Source organism: Mytilus californianus, unplaced genomic scaffold (assembly GCF_021869535.1).
Source record: "Mytilus californianus isolate M0D057914Y unplaced genomic scaffold, xbMytCali1.0.p SCAF_8, whole genome shotgun sequence".
NCBI classification, from domain to species: domain Eukaryota; kingdom Metazoa; phylum Mollusca; class Bivalvia; order Mytilida; family Mytilidae; genus Mytilus; species Mytilus californianus.
Genome location: NW_026262734.1, coordinates 47,929,420 through 47,947,630, shown reverse-complemented (window position 1 = coordinate 47,947,630; position 18,211 = coordinate 47,929,420). Strand labels below are relative to the sequence as shown.

The following is an 18,211-nucleotide window of genomic DNA, read 5'->3' as shown; positions in this document are numbered from 1 at the left end:
TTGGGTTGACATATTATCGTTTCATATCAACAAATTAAAGTAAAGCCAACCTCCGAAGCAAGGTTGTCGGCTCTCCGGATATTGCCGAGTTTATAAGCTCCGGTCCTTTCTTGGACGTGTATCATGATTTCCTGTCATCGTACCTGGTACCAGCAGATCTCTTACATGTAGGTATATCATTTTCATATTTTTGTTTGATCTTATATTGATTGGTGTCATATCTGATCATGATTTCTTGACGGAGATCAAATTTGCCTCCATGTATTATTTTTTGGAGTTTGTCTACTGGTTAATTTGTAAATTCACATGGTTTTCCGGTTCATTTCTATAACCTGCATTCTCTTAAAATGTTAGTGGTATACTTTTTTGTCAAGTAATTTCAGAGTAACTGGGTTGTAGTCGGAACTTCTGGTCCTTTTTTGTATTAATAGAAATATAATTAAACACAAATGCATTGCTTAAACAAACAACAACATATTTCTGTTAATTATAAAAATTATTATGAACGTTACAAAAATGGTATATTCCACCAAAAACAAATCGCATATTTTGTTTATCCATAACCAGTAATTAAGTAAGTACTACAACATACTGCACGATAAACTGCAGTCCGGTCACTTGTCCAATGTACTTTTTTGTTCGAGTAGCTTTAAGCTGCAGTACCACGCCGGGTTTCCCGATTCAAAACCGCGGATGAATCCGAATCCCGAAGATCGCTAGCAATTAATGCAAAGTTTGTAACGGGCAGTCAGTAAAATCTTGATCCGATTCACGCAAATTCCTCCGTTACAAACCATTACAAACTATTCATTAACTCCTTCTCGGGATTGGGATTGGGATCCCTCTGCAGATTAGAGCTATTACACGAACCTCCCTTTTGCTTATATGCAAATTGTCAATTTAGAAAAAAAAATATAACAGTACTAAGAAACAGTTGATCGATAAATAGAGATGCATGTTCATCGTTATAAAAAACCCAGAAACGAGGTATTATGTATACATATGAATATACATATATGCGCAGTTAAAAGAACAGTACCGAATGAGCTTTGTATTCCTGCAAGATCGTCTGGTGAAAGAGTGGCAGCTGGATTTCCCGTAGCAGGGTCCCATGGATACATCATAGATCCTGGAACATTTGAATGACCCAATCCTAAAATATGTCCTATTGCATGTGCGCAGATTGGGAAAAGATTTGCGCCATTTCCACCAACATCCCAAGCCTCAGCATCGTCAAAATGGAGTCTCCCATCAGGTGGATACCAAGCATGTGTGATAATTCCTCCTGAATAAATTTTAGATATATTCAAATGATTTTTTGAGTCTTTTCGTATTTTGATATCGGATCTAAAAATGTGATATCTGACGATAAATTTCGCACAATTTCGTTTATCGCTTTGTCATTTAGAGATGTAGTGTTTCTAATAACAAAACGTATATAATATTTTGACTTGTAATATACTTGTTGAAAAATATACGCTGCATTACTTCATTGTACAAATACTTTTATTTTTGTCAGTAGATGAAATTATATCGCCATTATCGTATTTCGATTGTTTCTTTTTTTTGTTGATAATTTGATATTTCCAATTAAAGACTACTGCATGTGGTACATATGTACCCTTTGCATACCTTTAACCCAATATATTACTTATTATAAAATCTTGTTTGACCCCTAATTGGGTGATACAGTGATGAACCTTTCCCGCATGGTCATTTCATTTTGCGTGAGGGGTTGTAATTAAAAGAAAGGTAAATACTAGGCTGCGTAATGTTTGACCTCAACATAAACTGTAATTCAAACATTTTAGTCTCAACCCCAATTTCATTCGATGATTTAGTTGAATTTAACTTATTAACTAACTGGCGATAACAAAAAAGTCATTCAAAAAGCAACTTGAAAAATAACTATTACAAACTATTTGAAATAGACGTAAATGAATTGACTGAAAACAAAAAATTATCTCTGCTCGCAATAATTGAAATGAATATTTGTTTGGAAAAGTCTGCCTGCACCTCCAATAATATCAAATAATATGGTCGTCTCATAACAAAACAAGAGGCTGAAAGATTGGCAGCAAATCGTATTTTCTTGATGAAGTGATATTTGCAAATCTGGACCCCAAAACAGGATCAAGTAAATAAATAAATGAACATTTGTAGGGTTCATAAATCAATGATAGGCCAAAATCAATCTTGACATCCTATTTATAACATAAGTGACATAATATTAGAATTTAAAAGAGTATATGAGTACACACTCATTTCTTCATCAGGGGTGGGTAGCCAATTAATGACACAAATATGTTTATGAGATCATAATCTTATTTAATATGTAACCATATAATATTGGTGTTACTCCAATAACTTTCAAGAAACCCATTTTCAAACAGTTGTTTTCTTGTTTCATCAAAGATACAAAAGACTTTCATCTAAAAAAAAAAAAAAAAGTTGTGGTATGATTGCCAATGAGACAACTCTCCACAAGAGACCAAATGACTCAGAAATTAACAACTATAGGTCACCGTACGGCCTTCAACAATGAACAAAGCCTTTTCAAGTTATGTCACGGACGACGTTTTAAGTATCACTTTACGCTACTTAAAGATCTTCAACAATAAAACTGAAAGTCGTGAAAATCGAAATTGGCTTCATTTAGACCCAGGAAATAACATAATCTAAATTCAAAAAGATTACGTCAATCAATTTCAAGTTATTACACCCACAACGCTCTAAGTAACATTTTTTCGCTACTTAACTGAACAACAATATCAACTAAAATCGTGAAAATTATACCTGACCTTCATTAAGACACAGGAAAAACATACACATGTATCTTAATTTGAAGAAAAAAAATCGTCAAAGCGTTTTCTAGTTACTGCATGGACACTGCTTGGCATCCGCCAGTACGGCCGCGATCCGTACATCAACAAACTTCATGTTTTCGAAATCTGGTTCAAAAGTGAAATAAAACTGAGAATAGAAATGGGGAATATGTCAAAGAGACAGCAACCCGACCATAGAGCAGATAACAACCGAAGGCCACCAATCATGGGTCTTGATGCAGCGTGAAAATCCCGCACCCGGAGGTGGGCCTTAGCCGGCCCCTAAATAAATAAATACATGCCTGGGCCATCAAATGGAAATCCGTCTCCATGGGCACCAACTTCAAACCGAATATCTATGTCAGCAGCAGGGGCTCCTGTAATCTCCGTTATAGTTATATCTGCTACATCTGTCCATACTTTTACAGCGTTTCCTATAGTTTGCCTATAAGTAGAAATAGGTTTCGTAAGACGACCTCATAAAATATCCATTGCTGGAAATCTAAAAGTGTGTTTCTAAGCCAAACTGAAGCAAATTAACCTAAACCGAAATATCTACAATAAAAATCACACGTCGTGTTTTTCTCATAAAAAAGAAAGACCCATCTTATAGATAATATTGCAATCATATAAAAATCGATCAGTGAGGATAGCCGGTAATTGCTTCAAAAAGAAAATAAAAAATCAAACAATTTCATAACTTTATACCATCAGTTGGTGTCGTGAAGTTGTAAAACAAAATTGTTATTGCGATCTCTTCTTATTCACTAAAGATTTAAGGTCACAGTCGAAACAACTAAATGTCAGTTATGTACAACATATATATGAATTGTATAAAGTTAACGTTCTTACAATGAACTCGACCGTTTTACTATAAGTGTACGTTTATAGTATCCCGCTTCTGTTGTGAGCGACCGGTTGTATTCAAATTTCTGTTAACGTCACAATTCATGTTTGGGTTCTAATTACGGTCCGCGTTTAAGTCATGTTGATTTCATTAAAAAAATTAATTCAAAGATTGGGTAGTAAAACAAAAACTATACGTTAAAGCGTAGTCTAGATATTAAATTGCATGATTAAAACAATATTGGTACATTTTAGGAAAATATGAAATGTACCAGTGCTCGGCGAACACCGCATTTATTTCGGTTTCTAAATATACGAATATTGTCTATGAAACCAAGTTCTTGCATGTGACTAGATTTGTCTTAATCCCTAATGCCAGTTTACGCTAAAAATATAAGTGTTTTGAAAATCGAAAATATATTGAATAATAATATATTTATATATATAATGAAAAAAAGACAATGTAAATGTCCTTTTTTAATTGGGAGTCCGTGCTGAAAATTAAATAGACTTTGAAACCAACAGATCTTTGGGATAGCGGAACTCGAAATGACCACTGATTTCAAATACTTAATAAATGAAATTATTTACAATGTTTTCAATAGTATACATTACTTACCTAACCGCATCTAAAGTCAACTTCGTACTGCCTTTTGAAATTTTGAACGTAAGGACTTTTTTACCCCAATCTCCGTTGCCAGCTGTAAATAATATTTTGATACGTATACTATTCAAAACAATTTTACAATACTTCCATTGAGATTAAATGGGGCGGGAGCGGGTTCAAATTTTGAGGATTAAAAGAAGAATACAAAAATAAAAAAGATTAGCTAGTTTCTGTTCATATGTAATCAATTATGCCATCAGATTCAACAGATTCAATTTTGTACATTTGTAACAAGACCATGTGCAGGATTTGTTTTACAACTGTGACTTTTAAATTTGACCCCTTCCCTCAAAGTTTGCGATCAGTGTAGCTGTGCGAAAGTTAACCAACGTAATTGCAGTACTTTTAAATAAAAAAAAAAAGGAAGGTTAAGAAAACACAAATTTGAAAGATAAAACGAAATTTTGTTTTACTTTATTTTCAGTCAGAAACTGAGTTGATCAATCTTGAGTAGCATACATACATGTACGATAAAGGATACCAATTCAACCGTATTATTTAATAAAATGAAGGTAGGCATAAAAAATAATCAATTTAAAAAACTATTATACCTTTTCAAAAGAAATTAATCATAGTGTATTAGTATCATCTAAAATTGCAATAAGATAAAAAAGAAACAACAACAAAACAAACATAACTTACATATCGATTAGACAAAGTTATCGCAAACAATACAGGAAAACACAGTAACGACCCGAAAGTTAGATGTGATGAATCGGGATGAATCTAAATTGACTCGAATATTGAGAGTTGTTTTACGGGTACATTTTTGTACCAGAACCTTCAACTTTTGTAACTTGCAGTTAATCACATATATTTAGTGTATTGTATTCTGAAGCGTTTAGTATATATGAATGAAGTCTTTCTACATCGATACTGAAGAAACATTTTCCTATTTAAAAAATTTTGAAACACATCACTTCTTAGTTGTTGTCGTATATATTTGGCTCAATGTTTTTTTGTTATTTGGAATGTTGTTGTGTTGTGTATAGACTCGTGACGATATAGAGCGTAATATAACCATAATAGCATGTATCTGCTAAAATCAGCTTTTCAATAGAAAAAAAATCTATCTAATTAACATTTGAATCGGTGAATAGACATATTCCCCATACAATAACATTTGGAACGGAGTGATATCAACAGACATGAACGATAATTAACCAAAATTACGGCGTGTATATTTTTGCGTGAAAACCTAGGTTTTTTTAGACCATTCCTTTTATTTTATCACCACATTGTTATCAATTATTTACCCCCTCTCCCCACATTTTTTTCTATGATTGATTAAATTCTTGTTTTGCCCATTCATTTCCATTTTGTAAATACCTTCCTGACGAACCCGACAATAATGACAGACGAATCGACATTTGTTTTTTTATTATCCAAATTAGCATTCACAAGAAAAATAATACGAGCTTTTGGAGCAGGAAAGTTAATGTAAAACACATCATTATACCTGAAAATGCCAGTGGCATTCCGTGTGGTGTAGGTTTGTCTTGCATTCCACACCTTGGAGTATTCATGAGTTTCACTGTTTTGTTGTCCAATTCACCGGTTACTGGCAGATGATTATATTCTTGAAAGGTTCTGTTGATATTTGAAAATGTATTTTTAAAAAAGAAAGATATTAGGAAGCAATATTCTTTTAATGTACATTATATTAAAAAGATCACCATATCTTGACTCATTTTGGTATACAGTAATCTGCAGATTCTTGCATTATAATAGATAATTTTCCACGCACATTATATTACAATTATCACCAGTGTCATAGCAACCATTTAAACACCATAACTTACTCAAGTTCGTTTAACATATATTGATACCTCTAGAGACATAATGAACGTTATTTATTTTTTTTTCAAACCGACGAAATGATGACTCCGACCATTTTTTTCTAAAAAAAAGCTTGCATAGTTCTGGTCATTCTAAAGCTAAGCGTTGAAATAAATGATTTCGACGGTTTACGATTTACATTATGATTTGGTTGTTGGATTGTATGTCCGATTGTGTTAGTGGTATATGCAATTGCACTCTTTTTTTGTGTGCTATATATTGAGTAGAAACTGCTTACCTCGTCGTGTGCCATATTTGGATAATGCATTATTTAGCCGATCGTGTGCCATATATGGACTGGCTGACATTGCTTGCCCGACCCTGTGTCATATGTTGAGCAGATCCCGCTTACCCTGTCGTGTGCCATATATGGAGCAGACTCCGCTTACCTTGTCGTGTGTCATTTAGGAAGAAAACCCTGCTTACCCTGTCGTGTGCCATATTTGGAGCAGACCCCGCTTACCCTGCCGTGTGTCGTATTTGGAACAGACCCCGCTTATCCTGTCGTGTATCATATTTATGGTGCAGACACTGCTTACCTTGTTGTGTTCCATTTATGGAGCAAACACTGCTTACCCTATCGTGTGTCATTTGTCGAGCAGACACTGTTTTTCCTGTCTTGTGCCATATATGGAGCAGATATTGCTTACCATATCGTGTGTCAGACACCTATGTTTTAGTAGAGATGTGTACCTTTTATGTAGCTTTCTGTTATGTTCCAGTATTAATGGTCTTTTGTTTTATATTTTTCGCTCGTGATGTTATATCTCGAAATCTATTTCTTTTACGGATTCGGTATCGGATTGTTGTATCCCTGGTACAAACGTGTCCTAAAACTTGTGTTTGTAAAGATTTTTATAGTCTGATGTAATCTCTCATGATTTGTGTATTCAATCCTTAGTCGGTTCAAACCTAAGCATTAACATTGCTATTTCAAAGTTAGAATAATGTGTCTTGGTAGTTTTAAATTTCTTTCTGCTGATTGTTACCTTGTGAATTAGCACATAAAACATCCAACTGAGGTCTACTGCATGTACAAAACAGGGTTACTATTCATATACTATCAATATGTGCTAGTCCTGATATGCATGTAATATTTACCATTCAAACACGAATACATGGTCGTAATTATACGAGTTAACTTTAGACAACAGTCCGGTCTTTACATTAAACTTTTCGTAAAAGGCGTTTTTAAATTATAAATATGCACTGTACAGGTGTATTATTACCAAGACTAAAATTGTTATCATTCTTCTTCTTATTATTATTATCATTAATATTATATTCATAATACAGATTAACAATGGACACTGGCACATCCGTTTAATAAAGTAAATGCATTGATAAGTTTTCTATAAATTGCCAATGAGTGTTTTTTTCGTTTGTGTTTTTGCTAAGAAGGAAATCATACCTTATCGCATTACTTGTCGATTCGTCGGGTGCATTTGAAGTTTTTAAAGATCGCAATCTTGGCATATATCCAAATCTTTGTAAAAAGTCCTGAAATGTAGAAAAACAAATTTTCATGATTTTATAGAACGATAGGAACCATATAGCTACCACAGATTTCATTTCACCTATAGTACATAATAAATTTTTTAACATCTTCTGTGGACAAATTATATAACTCGAAAATGATATTAGAAAAACTGGAGATGGGAGGAATAAAGTAGGCGAAAAAAGACAGGCGTTAGTGATTGTAATTAACTTGGCACTTTGCTTGGGCAATATTGCCCCGATACAATGATATCCGACAAACTTGGTAAATATAAAAACATTAACGATACCAATTTTACTGCACCAGAAGCGCATTTCGGCAATTAATGTATCTTCGTTGATGCTCGAGGTTTATTGAACACAGACGATGTTGAAAGTTTGCTTGACGTCTAGCCGCAAACATTCCGAGCATATTTATGACTAGAACAAATTATCAATAAATCCAGTAAGTAGGTTTTGAATGAAATGGCCTCACTCTGACCGGAAGTATTTGCAGATTGATAGTGACATTCCACAAAGCCAAGCAGACACCACCCTTCGATATGGGTTTTACTATCGGACGGGTTGCCATGCTTTGATACCATACGCCGGCTTGGCGTAAGTTTTATACTGGATAACGATATGTTAAATAGTTGTGCAAGAATTATTATTTAAAAGGTGTTTTTTTCAGACATAAACAATAGCAAAAATCTCAGATAGATGCGGTTGGAATGTTCTGGTGTCATATTTGTTTTTCTTTTCTTTTGCCAGTTGGACAGGCCTAGTCTTACAATAGATCTTCAATATAAAAAAATAGGTTTCAGGAATTTTAATCGCAAAATAATATTTTTCATCAATACGCATTATGTTGCATTTAAATGTGCACAGCAGTTGTCGGTAACGTGTCTTTGGCCTATTGGTAAGCCGACTTTCAGAAGCTTCATATTTGTGTCTTTTAAAAAAAGGGATATCATTGAGCTGTTTACTGAAGTGAAATTATGTGGAAACAAAGAGCCGTATATATAAAACATGAAAAAAAGGACGATACTGAGTGACAATCAAAAACCTTTAGTCTAAAAAAATAAAATAAAAAAAAAACATGACCAAGATAAAACCGATGCGGAACAGCTTAGTAATTATCAACCAAACAGTACACGAAAAAAAATGAACAACATGCAAATGTACCACAACAAAAAAAATAGGACTAAACTGGCATTGCACGGTAGGCAGTTTCTGCTCCACTAATGATATCCATCGTTTAGCTCAAGGTGAGTAAATTCCGGAATATAATTGTTATTCGGGAATGTCATAACATAAATAAGAAGACGGGGTTGTGGCTACGACAATTAAAATATCCTTTGCCACATGTAAGGATTTGTATAGTGAGTCCTTTCCATATGCGAGACAAATAGTCTAAAAAGTGCTGACTTCAAAGTTACAATTAAGAACCCTTGGCTCAGAAGCTGCATTTGAACAGCAAATCTATATCACAAAATTTAATGAGAAAAACAAGTTGCTGATTTTGAAAATGTGAGATATATAAATCATATGCAGGTGCCTGAAGAGATAATGTTTATATATAGGGGAAAGTGAGATAAACGGATAATGCAGCTACCGTAGATTCATTCGCATATTTTCAAAAGCATCTACTATTATATGAAGTATGCATGCGACAAACAATACGGCGACCAAACTCAGGGGCGGATCGAGAATTTTTGAAAGGTGGGAGTAATTCCATAAAACGGATAATATACCGCCGAGCAAAGCGAGTCGAAATCCTTTTAGACGATTTTATCGTGAAAAACATGATATGATAAATTTATTGGCGATCAAAGGGAGGGGAAAGGGATCCCCCGCGGATCCGCCACAGTTTTAAAACGTAACAAAGTTCTTTAAATGAAAAGCGGCATCTTTATGATTTCAGTTTAAATGAACTTCTTTTTTTAGTGGTATATATTAGGTATGTATCCTTTGCTATCAGGAAATTTGTACCCGTTAACTCGTTTTTTTAAAAAGTTGCCTTAATATGTTTAGAATCAAAATACTTGTGTAAAAATAAGAGAAGTCTAAGTTTATTTTGGTTGGTTAAAAAAGTGAGGCAGTTGTTTTATTGCCTCAAGGGAAGCTACCATTCTGGTTGGCAACTTCGTATCAAGTGGTGCATCAATCTTATTTGACGATAAAAGGGTAAACATATAATTAAAACATAACCAAATTTGTATTCGTTACGAATGTTTTTTTGGATGTATATAGACACATCCACGTTTATTTTCTATTTAGAAATTGTTTTATCATCATACATATTTATTATAAGGTTAAATCCTAAACTATCCTACTGCCTGTCGTTACTTTTATTTTGGCATTGCACAAGTCATGTGTTCTTTGACTGTCCATGGCGTTAAAACACTAAATCCCGCCTGGGATGTGTTTAAATTGGTTTTAGTCTCTGATGCATGATTTTTTATTATTAATTGTTTTTTGGCTTTTAACTAGCTTTCAGTAACTGCGAGTACTCTCAAATCGTACTTTCGTGTTAATTTGACTTGAGGACACAATTTGTACTCCATTTCTGTTATTCAATGTTTACTTGTTTATGTTATATCTCGTCTTACTTTTTTAATATGTACCACGTTTGATAAGTATTTAGTATGACGGAACAAAAATCACTTCTGTAGTCATACTATGAACAACACATTTATTTTGTAAAAAATGTTTCTGTACTAACAACAAAATTATTGTATTTAAATTTACCCGTGTACGCTACTTTATTTAACGTCATTTTGTCCTATGTTAAAGTTGTCTTTTTGACATTGAAACATTTTTTTTTATTATATTATGTCATAGATCAAACTTCGTTCAGTGTATATTTTCTTGTTTATGTGTATTGTCTTTTTGGTCGAGTTAAGCCATTTCAATTGATATTTCATTGTGTGTCTTTTTATGTTGTAATGTTATACCACTGTTTCATGTTAGGGTGAAGGTTGGCGCCTGTTAAAACGTTTAAACCCGCTGCATTTTTATGCACCTGTCCTAACCCAGGACCTGTTGTTCAGTGGTTGTCGTTTGTTGGTGTTTCTCGTTTCTCAATTTTTATATTGATTAGGCCGTCGGTTTTTCTGTTTGAATTATTTTACACTAGTCTTTTGGGGTCCTCTATAGCTTGCTGTTCGGTGTAAGTCAATGCTCCGTGTTGAAGGCCGCACTTTGACCTATAATTGTTTACTTTTATACCTTGTGACTTGAATGGATAGTTGTCTCATTGGCACTCATACCACATCTTCTTATTTATATATAGCAGCTAGATTAATTTGACAGCCGAATATAAATAAAATACATGAAAAAGTTTTTTAACAACTGGTATCGATTCAAATTGCTTGACTGTACACACTTGAGTCTTAGCAACATATTTTATTTTCAAAAGTGCACATATGACAAATATACAATAGAACTATGGGGATTCGGAATCAAGAAAACTTCTATACATCCGTCTTCCATACTTTCGTCTTGTCAGCGGTTGATGTTTGCTCTAAGTACAAAAAAGTCATGACTTGTTTTGTAAGTAAGACATGCATGTCGTCAATGAATGAGTAAATTAAATAATAATAACATTGATGTGTATTTTGTTATGATTATTTTTTTTTTTTAAATTCTTACCATTATAATTAATGCATTGTATTATTGATATAGGATATACACAAGGTCAAATTTGATAAAGAACGCTAGAAAAGCACAGGATTAATGTATGAGTAAATAAATAACGTTAGAAGTGCATTCTGGGGATGCAGGGGATTATATCCTTTAAATAAATTTTGATGTACTGACGTAAACAAAAGTAGGATGTTTTGCTATGACAAGAATTTAATAACCACTTCTTCCGTTTAAGATTAAATTATTTCATTTTGTCACTGAAAAGGTGTTAATTACTTCCGCTTTTTGTTTTTTTCTTTCTATTTTGATATACCGCCTCTTAATTTTCTAACTGAAAGATAACTTAATTTTTATTACTCAAAATTGAAAAATTGTTTTTCTTTAAACTGAAAATTCAAAAAATGTTGCATCCTTTTATTATTGCGATTAATATACAATGGACAAACCATTGAGATTGATCATTACGATATGAAGAATACGTGTATAAGAATACGTGTACAAGAATAATCCTATCAAAATTTTCAATGCAACATATTTATTCTTGTGAAACATATCCGTTACTAAAAATAAAAACATCACAAAAAATGCTGAATTTCTAAATTTTTCGTTTTCTTTAACAGAATAGTTTTTTTTTTCTTAAACACGATTCAAAATCCTTTTTTTTATAATTATATTTGCACAGAACCATACCACGTGGATTTTTATTTTGAGGGTCTTGATTGGGGGTTCTTCATTTCCGTATATTTTTCAATTTTTTTAGGTAATTTTTCTCGATTCTTCTTTTTATTTTTTGGCTATACTTCTTCAATCTTTATATTTTGGCACCCTATTTTTTTTTTTTATTTTTTCCCTATTTTTCTCTTTTTTTTGTCCATTTTCTGTAGATTTGGCTCATTATTCTCTATTGTGTATTACAACCCCATCAAGACCATCATTTATGAAACCAAGATCCTATCAGAATGAGAAATATAGAAATAAGAAGATGTGGTATGATTGCCAATGAGCCCAGAAACCAAAACGACATAGAAGTTTACAAGGATAGGTCATCGTGCGGCTCCAACAATGAGCAAAACCAATGCCGTATAGTCGACAAAGGCTCCGTAATGACAAATTTAAAACAATTTAAACCAGGAAACTAACGGCCTGATTTATGTACAAAACAATAAAGAAAAACAAATATGTTACACATCAACACAAACGACAACCACTGAATAACAGGCACCTGACTCGGGACAGACACATACAGAATGTGGCGGGGTTTAACTTCTTTGTTGACGCAAAAGCCTAACCCTATCCTGGGACAGTGGTGTAACAGCACAAAAAACAAAAAAACATAAATGTAAATACATGTTTTCCGGATTTTAACTCTGGTTTCGCTCTAACAATAATGTTATGTTGTTAAAAGCATACGACTGCGTGTTACTTGTCTTGCCATAACAGTTTTTGAGTCTAGAAATTGTCAGTTTTTAACTTTGAAGCTTGCTAATGATGTTGAAAATGTGATATGTGTCGACGATTTCTTATGTTTAGGTTGAAAGTTATATTGGCAAAATAACGTCCATTACCTATATTTGTTTTTTTCTTAAAATGTATATATATATATATCCCTGGGAAAACGAGACAGCTATGCATTCTTCAAAATAAATTACTCAACCGGCACTACAATGTTAGCAAAAACAGTTAACAGAAGAAAAAAATTGATCTTGAAAAAATATAAATATTATTATTTAATTAAAATGTTATGGACTTAAGTTTAATACTAAGCATCATTTTTTTAAGTACTGACTTAGACACTCGAATCACTACAGCATGGGTGTATCAGGAGGGGAGTTTCGTATTTATCATTTAAGTCACATAATAGTCTACAAATGTAAACTTGACCCCCCCCCAAAAAAACCCCTCTTTTTTCAGACCTACGCCTGAACAATGCATTCAAATAATACGTATACTTACATCAACATTTGTTTTGTCTGTCGATCGGGTGAATCGTTTAACATATTGTCCTTGAATTAAAAGAAATAAAGTTTGGAATAGAATTATGAATTTCATCGCACTGTTTCTATTATCATGAATTTATTCAAAGTAATTTTTAATCAAAGGAATTAAGAATTTATACGACGGAAGTTCCTAGTCAACGTCCTACGACTTTAGCTGCGTTTGTATTAACTTAATATGTCCTTAAAACACATACATGCTTTATCCGGGATTTTCATATAGTACAGTCAGAGGTCGAAAGTGTTACGCTATATATTTTATACAAAAACACATTTTTAATAAAAATTCTACTGAAATATTTCTTGTGCGAATTGAATGAATTTATTTCCATTAAATACAGAAATCTCTGTAGTTTCTTGCAATAATAATAAACGATATTTATATTTTTATGAGAATCACTGTTTACAGACAATTGTCAACTAAGATTGTGTAGAAATGAGTAATAACCGTTATATTTAGTTCAAGTTTTTTTTAATTAATCTGGGACATAATATATTTAGTTATAATAGTCCCAGAAATAATATAAAGTTGTTTGTTTTATCATGTTAAAAATACAAGACATTTCGCTTTGATTGTTTTGTCAAACTTATTTACAACTTTTATAGACACATGACAAAAAGTACTTGACATATTGATGATATTGTGTGGACACAGTCATGTCTACTGTTGAAAACTGTTGCAGTCTAGATGTTTTTAGTAAGTGTTGTCCTTTGGTTGCTGTTTCGTTGACGTATACCCCAACTTCTCCTTTTATATTTAGTGTTGCCTCTTCGTTTATCGAATGACTACTTTGTTATTCTCTATGATAGTCTAAATGTTTGGTGTTTTACAACGAAATGTCGGGTAAATTTTATCAATATGTTTTTAGATTTCTATGAAGGGACTAGACTATTATATGTGTGCTTTTGTTGATTTCACGCATCATATGTGTGCTTTTGTTGATATCAAGTATCATATGTTTGCTTTTGTAAATATCAAGTACCATATGTGTGCTTTTGTTGATATCAAGCATCATATGCATGTTTTTTTTTGTTTTTTTTTGTTTTTTTGATAATTGATAAATCGTTTTAATTCAAATTTCCTGTTCTACAATTTACGTAATTATCACAGGAAATCAGACTTGGGTATCGAGCCCTGTGTGTTTACATTCTGCATTTGTCCAGGGAACAAATGGCATATTTCATGATAACAAAATCCTCAAAAATACAAATGAAAAAATGTAGGACAGCTTTCATTGAGAAACTATTATAGAATAATTGAAAGAGCTATGCATCAGTTTCAAATACAGGTTTATAGAGGACAAACATACTAGGCTGCAGGCTAAATGAACTGGCATCTGATTAACACTACTGAACTTGAAATGCGCTGAATTTTTCAACTTTATCGATAATGTAAGTATTTCATTCTTGGATATAAAACGTATTTAAAGTTGATAGTAAACAATTGTAGGACACACAACTAGGGAAGATAACACAATAATTATAATTCTTTTTGGTATAAAAAGTATATATACGCCCCCTGCATAAAGTATTTATATTTGCAAGTTGACATTAAAGTGGTTGTCGTTGGTTTATGTCTGTCATATTTGCTTTTCGTAAATTATTTTGTTATAAATAAGGCCGTTAGTTTTCTCAATTGAATTATTCGTATTTGTCATGTCGGGGCCTTTAATATCCGACTATACGGATTGGGTTTTTCTCATTGTTGATCGTGGTACGGTTGCCTCTAATTGCTTAGTACATCCACTTCATTTGAACTTTGGTGGATAGTTGTCTCATTGAAAATCATACCACATCTCTTTATTTATATATTAAAGTGGTTTTTTTTTCAATGTTGTAAAATACATGAAAGAGCAAACTTGTTGCCTCAGAAAAAATCAGTCAAGGTTAGGGGAGGGTTTGGTGCGAGCAAACATGGTTAACCCTGCCATATTCTGTATGTGCCTGTCCCAAGCCAGGAAGATGTAATTCATTGGTTGTCCTGTGTTGCTGTATATCATATTTGTTTTTGTTTATTGTTTTGTACATAAATCAGGGCGTTAGTTTTCTCGTTTAAATTGTTTTACATTTGTCATTTCGAGGCCTTTGTTGACTATGCGGTAAGGGTTTTTCTCATTGTTGAAGGCCGTACGGTGACCTATACATTTGTAGTTGTTAACTACGTCATTTGGTCTCTGGTTGAGAGTAATTGGCAATCGTACCACATCTTGTTATTTTTATATAACCAAGATTATATTGAGACCAAGTGATACATGTATCATCAATTATAATCAAAGTATTACCGTGCTGTTACATGTACTAGTACATGTAACTCTGATGATCTAAAGATATGATGGTTGACGATTTCAGACTTCGAGTAATTCTCACAGCACAGCATTCTCTGGATGAAAAACAATCAATAAAATTGAGAATGGAAATGGGGAATGTGTCAAAGAGACAACAACCCGACCATAGAGCAGACAACAGCCGAAGGCCACCAATGGGTCTTCAATGCAGCGAGAAACTCCAGCACCCGAAGGCGTCCGTCAGCTGGCCCCTAAACAAATATATATACTAGTTCAGTGATAATGCACGTCATACTAAACTCCAAATTATACACAGGAAACTAAAATTAAAAATGATACAAGACTAACAAAGGCCAGAGGCTCCTGACTTGGGACAGGCGCAAAAATGCGGCGGGGTTAAACATGTTTTTCGAGCCCTATACCTTTAGCCAATGTAGAAAAAACAAACGCACAACAGTTCGTACAGTAAAACTCAGTATAAGAGAAGTCCGAGTCCGATGTCAGAATAGGAAACAAAAGAAAATAAACAAAATGACAATAATACATAAATAACAACAGACTACTAGCAGTTACTGACATGCCAGCTCCAGACCTCAATTAAACTGATTAAAAGATTATGTCTTCATCATATGAATATCAGGCACAATCCCTCCTGTTATGCATTTATATCATGTAAATGCTAATATTGACAACTATTTCAAAGATCTGAATGAATAATTTTAAGTGAAGGGGTAACTCACAGTTGCAATCCTGATCCGCAAACCAGAAGGAAATTAAGAAACTCGAGAAAAGTGTAGCTACGTGAGAAAACTAGAGGCTCTAAAGAGACTGTGTTGCTCACCTGCATCTTCACCAATGGCCACTTTTTAGTAAAAATCATCATTAAAGGAGAATAACTCTATTAAGAGTTAAATGACAATTTCAGTCATGTTGACATATTTGTAGATCTTATCCCGCTGATAATTTTTCCTTTCAAAAAGTTTCTTTTTATCTATTATAGGTTTCAAGACAATAGGCAAAAAATGTTAAAAATTAACATTAAAGGGCAATAACTCCAATAATGAGTCGACTGACTATTTTTGGCCATTATGGCTTATTTGTGGATCTTGTCTTGCTGATCATTTGTGCTATATAAAGTTTTCTCTATCTATTACAGTTTTCAAGATAATATACAAAAAATGGGAAAAATCGTCATTAAAGGGCAATAACTTCAATAAAGAGTCGACTAACAATTTCGGTCATGTTGACTTATTTGTAGATCTTGACTTACTGGTCATTTTCGCTCTTTAAAATTTCTATTTATCTAATATAGTTTTTAAGATATTAAGCATTAAATTGGTAAACATTGTCATGTCAATAGCTCTAATAAGGAGTTGACTGAAGATTTCGACCTTTTGACTTATATGTAGATTTTGTCTTGCTAATCATTTTTGATACATAAAATTTCGGTCTATCTATTATAATTTTCAAGATAATAGGCAAACATTTAAAAAAAAAAAATGGTAAAATTCATCATTTAAGGGCAATAACTCCTATAAGAGATCGTCTGACAGTTTCGACATAAATGAAAAATAGGTATAACTCAACATTTTGAACACTTTTGGCCCCGTCAGGTTTTCTCTATTTATAGCGGTTTTCAAAATAATAGGCAAAAGTTGCATTTCACCCCTATGTTCTATTTTAGCCATGTCAGCCATCACATTTTTAAAACTAAATACCCCCATAATGATTGTAGCCAAGTTTCGTTAAATTTGGCCCTGTAGTTTCAGAGAAGATTTTGTAAAAGTTAACAGATGACGACAGACGACGACGATGGACGACGGAAGCTAATTAATAAGAAAAGCTCACTTGGCCTGTTAGGCCAGGTGAGCTAGAAAGGTGATTTTTAAAACAGTGAAGAGGATACGGAGTTCCAAGCTGACGACCTTTAATTGCGTGTTTGTTTTTTTAACCAATCAGTGAAAAAGGCATATACTTACATAAAGAGTTTCCTCTGTTGTTGGCAGTATAGTGTTATTTGCGACAATTTCAATTCAATGGTTACATGTTTCGGTAAAACACTTAGACTGGTTCTCTCTCTTGCAACATACAGTATTTGGAGTCTGTTTCACAAAAAACTTACGACTAAGACTAATCGTAAGTCATGAACAATTCAGTAAACTTACGACCAATCTTAGTCGTAAGTGTTTTTGTGGTCAGAGCCACACATATAAGGAACAGGGAACCAGTCCATAACAATACACCACTTCTTGAACTTATGAAATTGGCAAAAAGTGTAATTTCTTAAACGAAAACATGAGACTCAAAGATTTGTTGGTCTTAAATGTAACCATTTGCATGCAGGTTTAATTTGCAGCATATCTTGTGGCAGCTTTTTCGAAAATTCCAATAGTCTGGAACAAAATTTACAACTAACCTTTCTGAAGTTGTCCGTTTATGCATTTATAAATTATTAAGAAATGTAGGTTTCAACTTCTTTGTAACGTTTACCTAAGATGGATTGGCTATTGTGTTGAGGTCCTCTTCAACTGTTTCGGTTCTTACATGTATAATCATTGACTTTCCAATATCGGCTTTGAGCGTTCCTGATGATCGTAAATCCAGAAAAGCATTTCGGACGCATGATAGTTA

At 33.1% G+C, this 18,211-nt stretch overlaps 1 protein-coding gene across 1 annotated transcript; it reads right to left on the bottom strand.

Annotated features, from left to right (window-relative positions):
• Positions 1-379: 379 nt before the first annotated feature.
• On the bottom strand, positions 380-13,298 carry LOC127712058 (50 kDa hatching enzyme-like). The gene is made up of 4 exons (XM_052218250.1): positions 13,255-13,298; positions 5,798-5,928; positions 1,040-1,285; positions 380-414 (listed from the first exon to the last, which is right to left on the bottom strand). Exons 1-4 carry the CDS (start codon positions 13,296-13,298, stop codon positions 380-382), a joined length of 456 nt encoding a protein of 151 aa, XP_052074210.1.
• Positions 13,299-18,211: the final 4,913 nt, after the last annotated feature.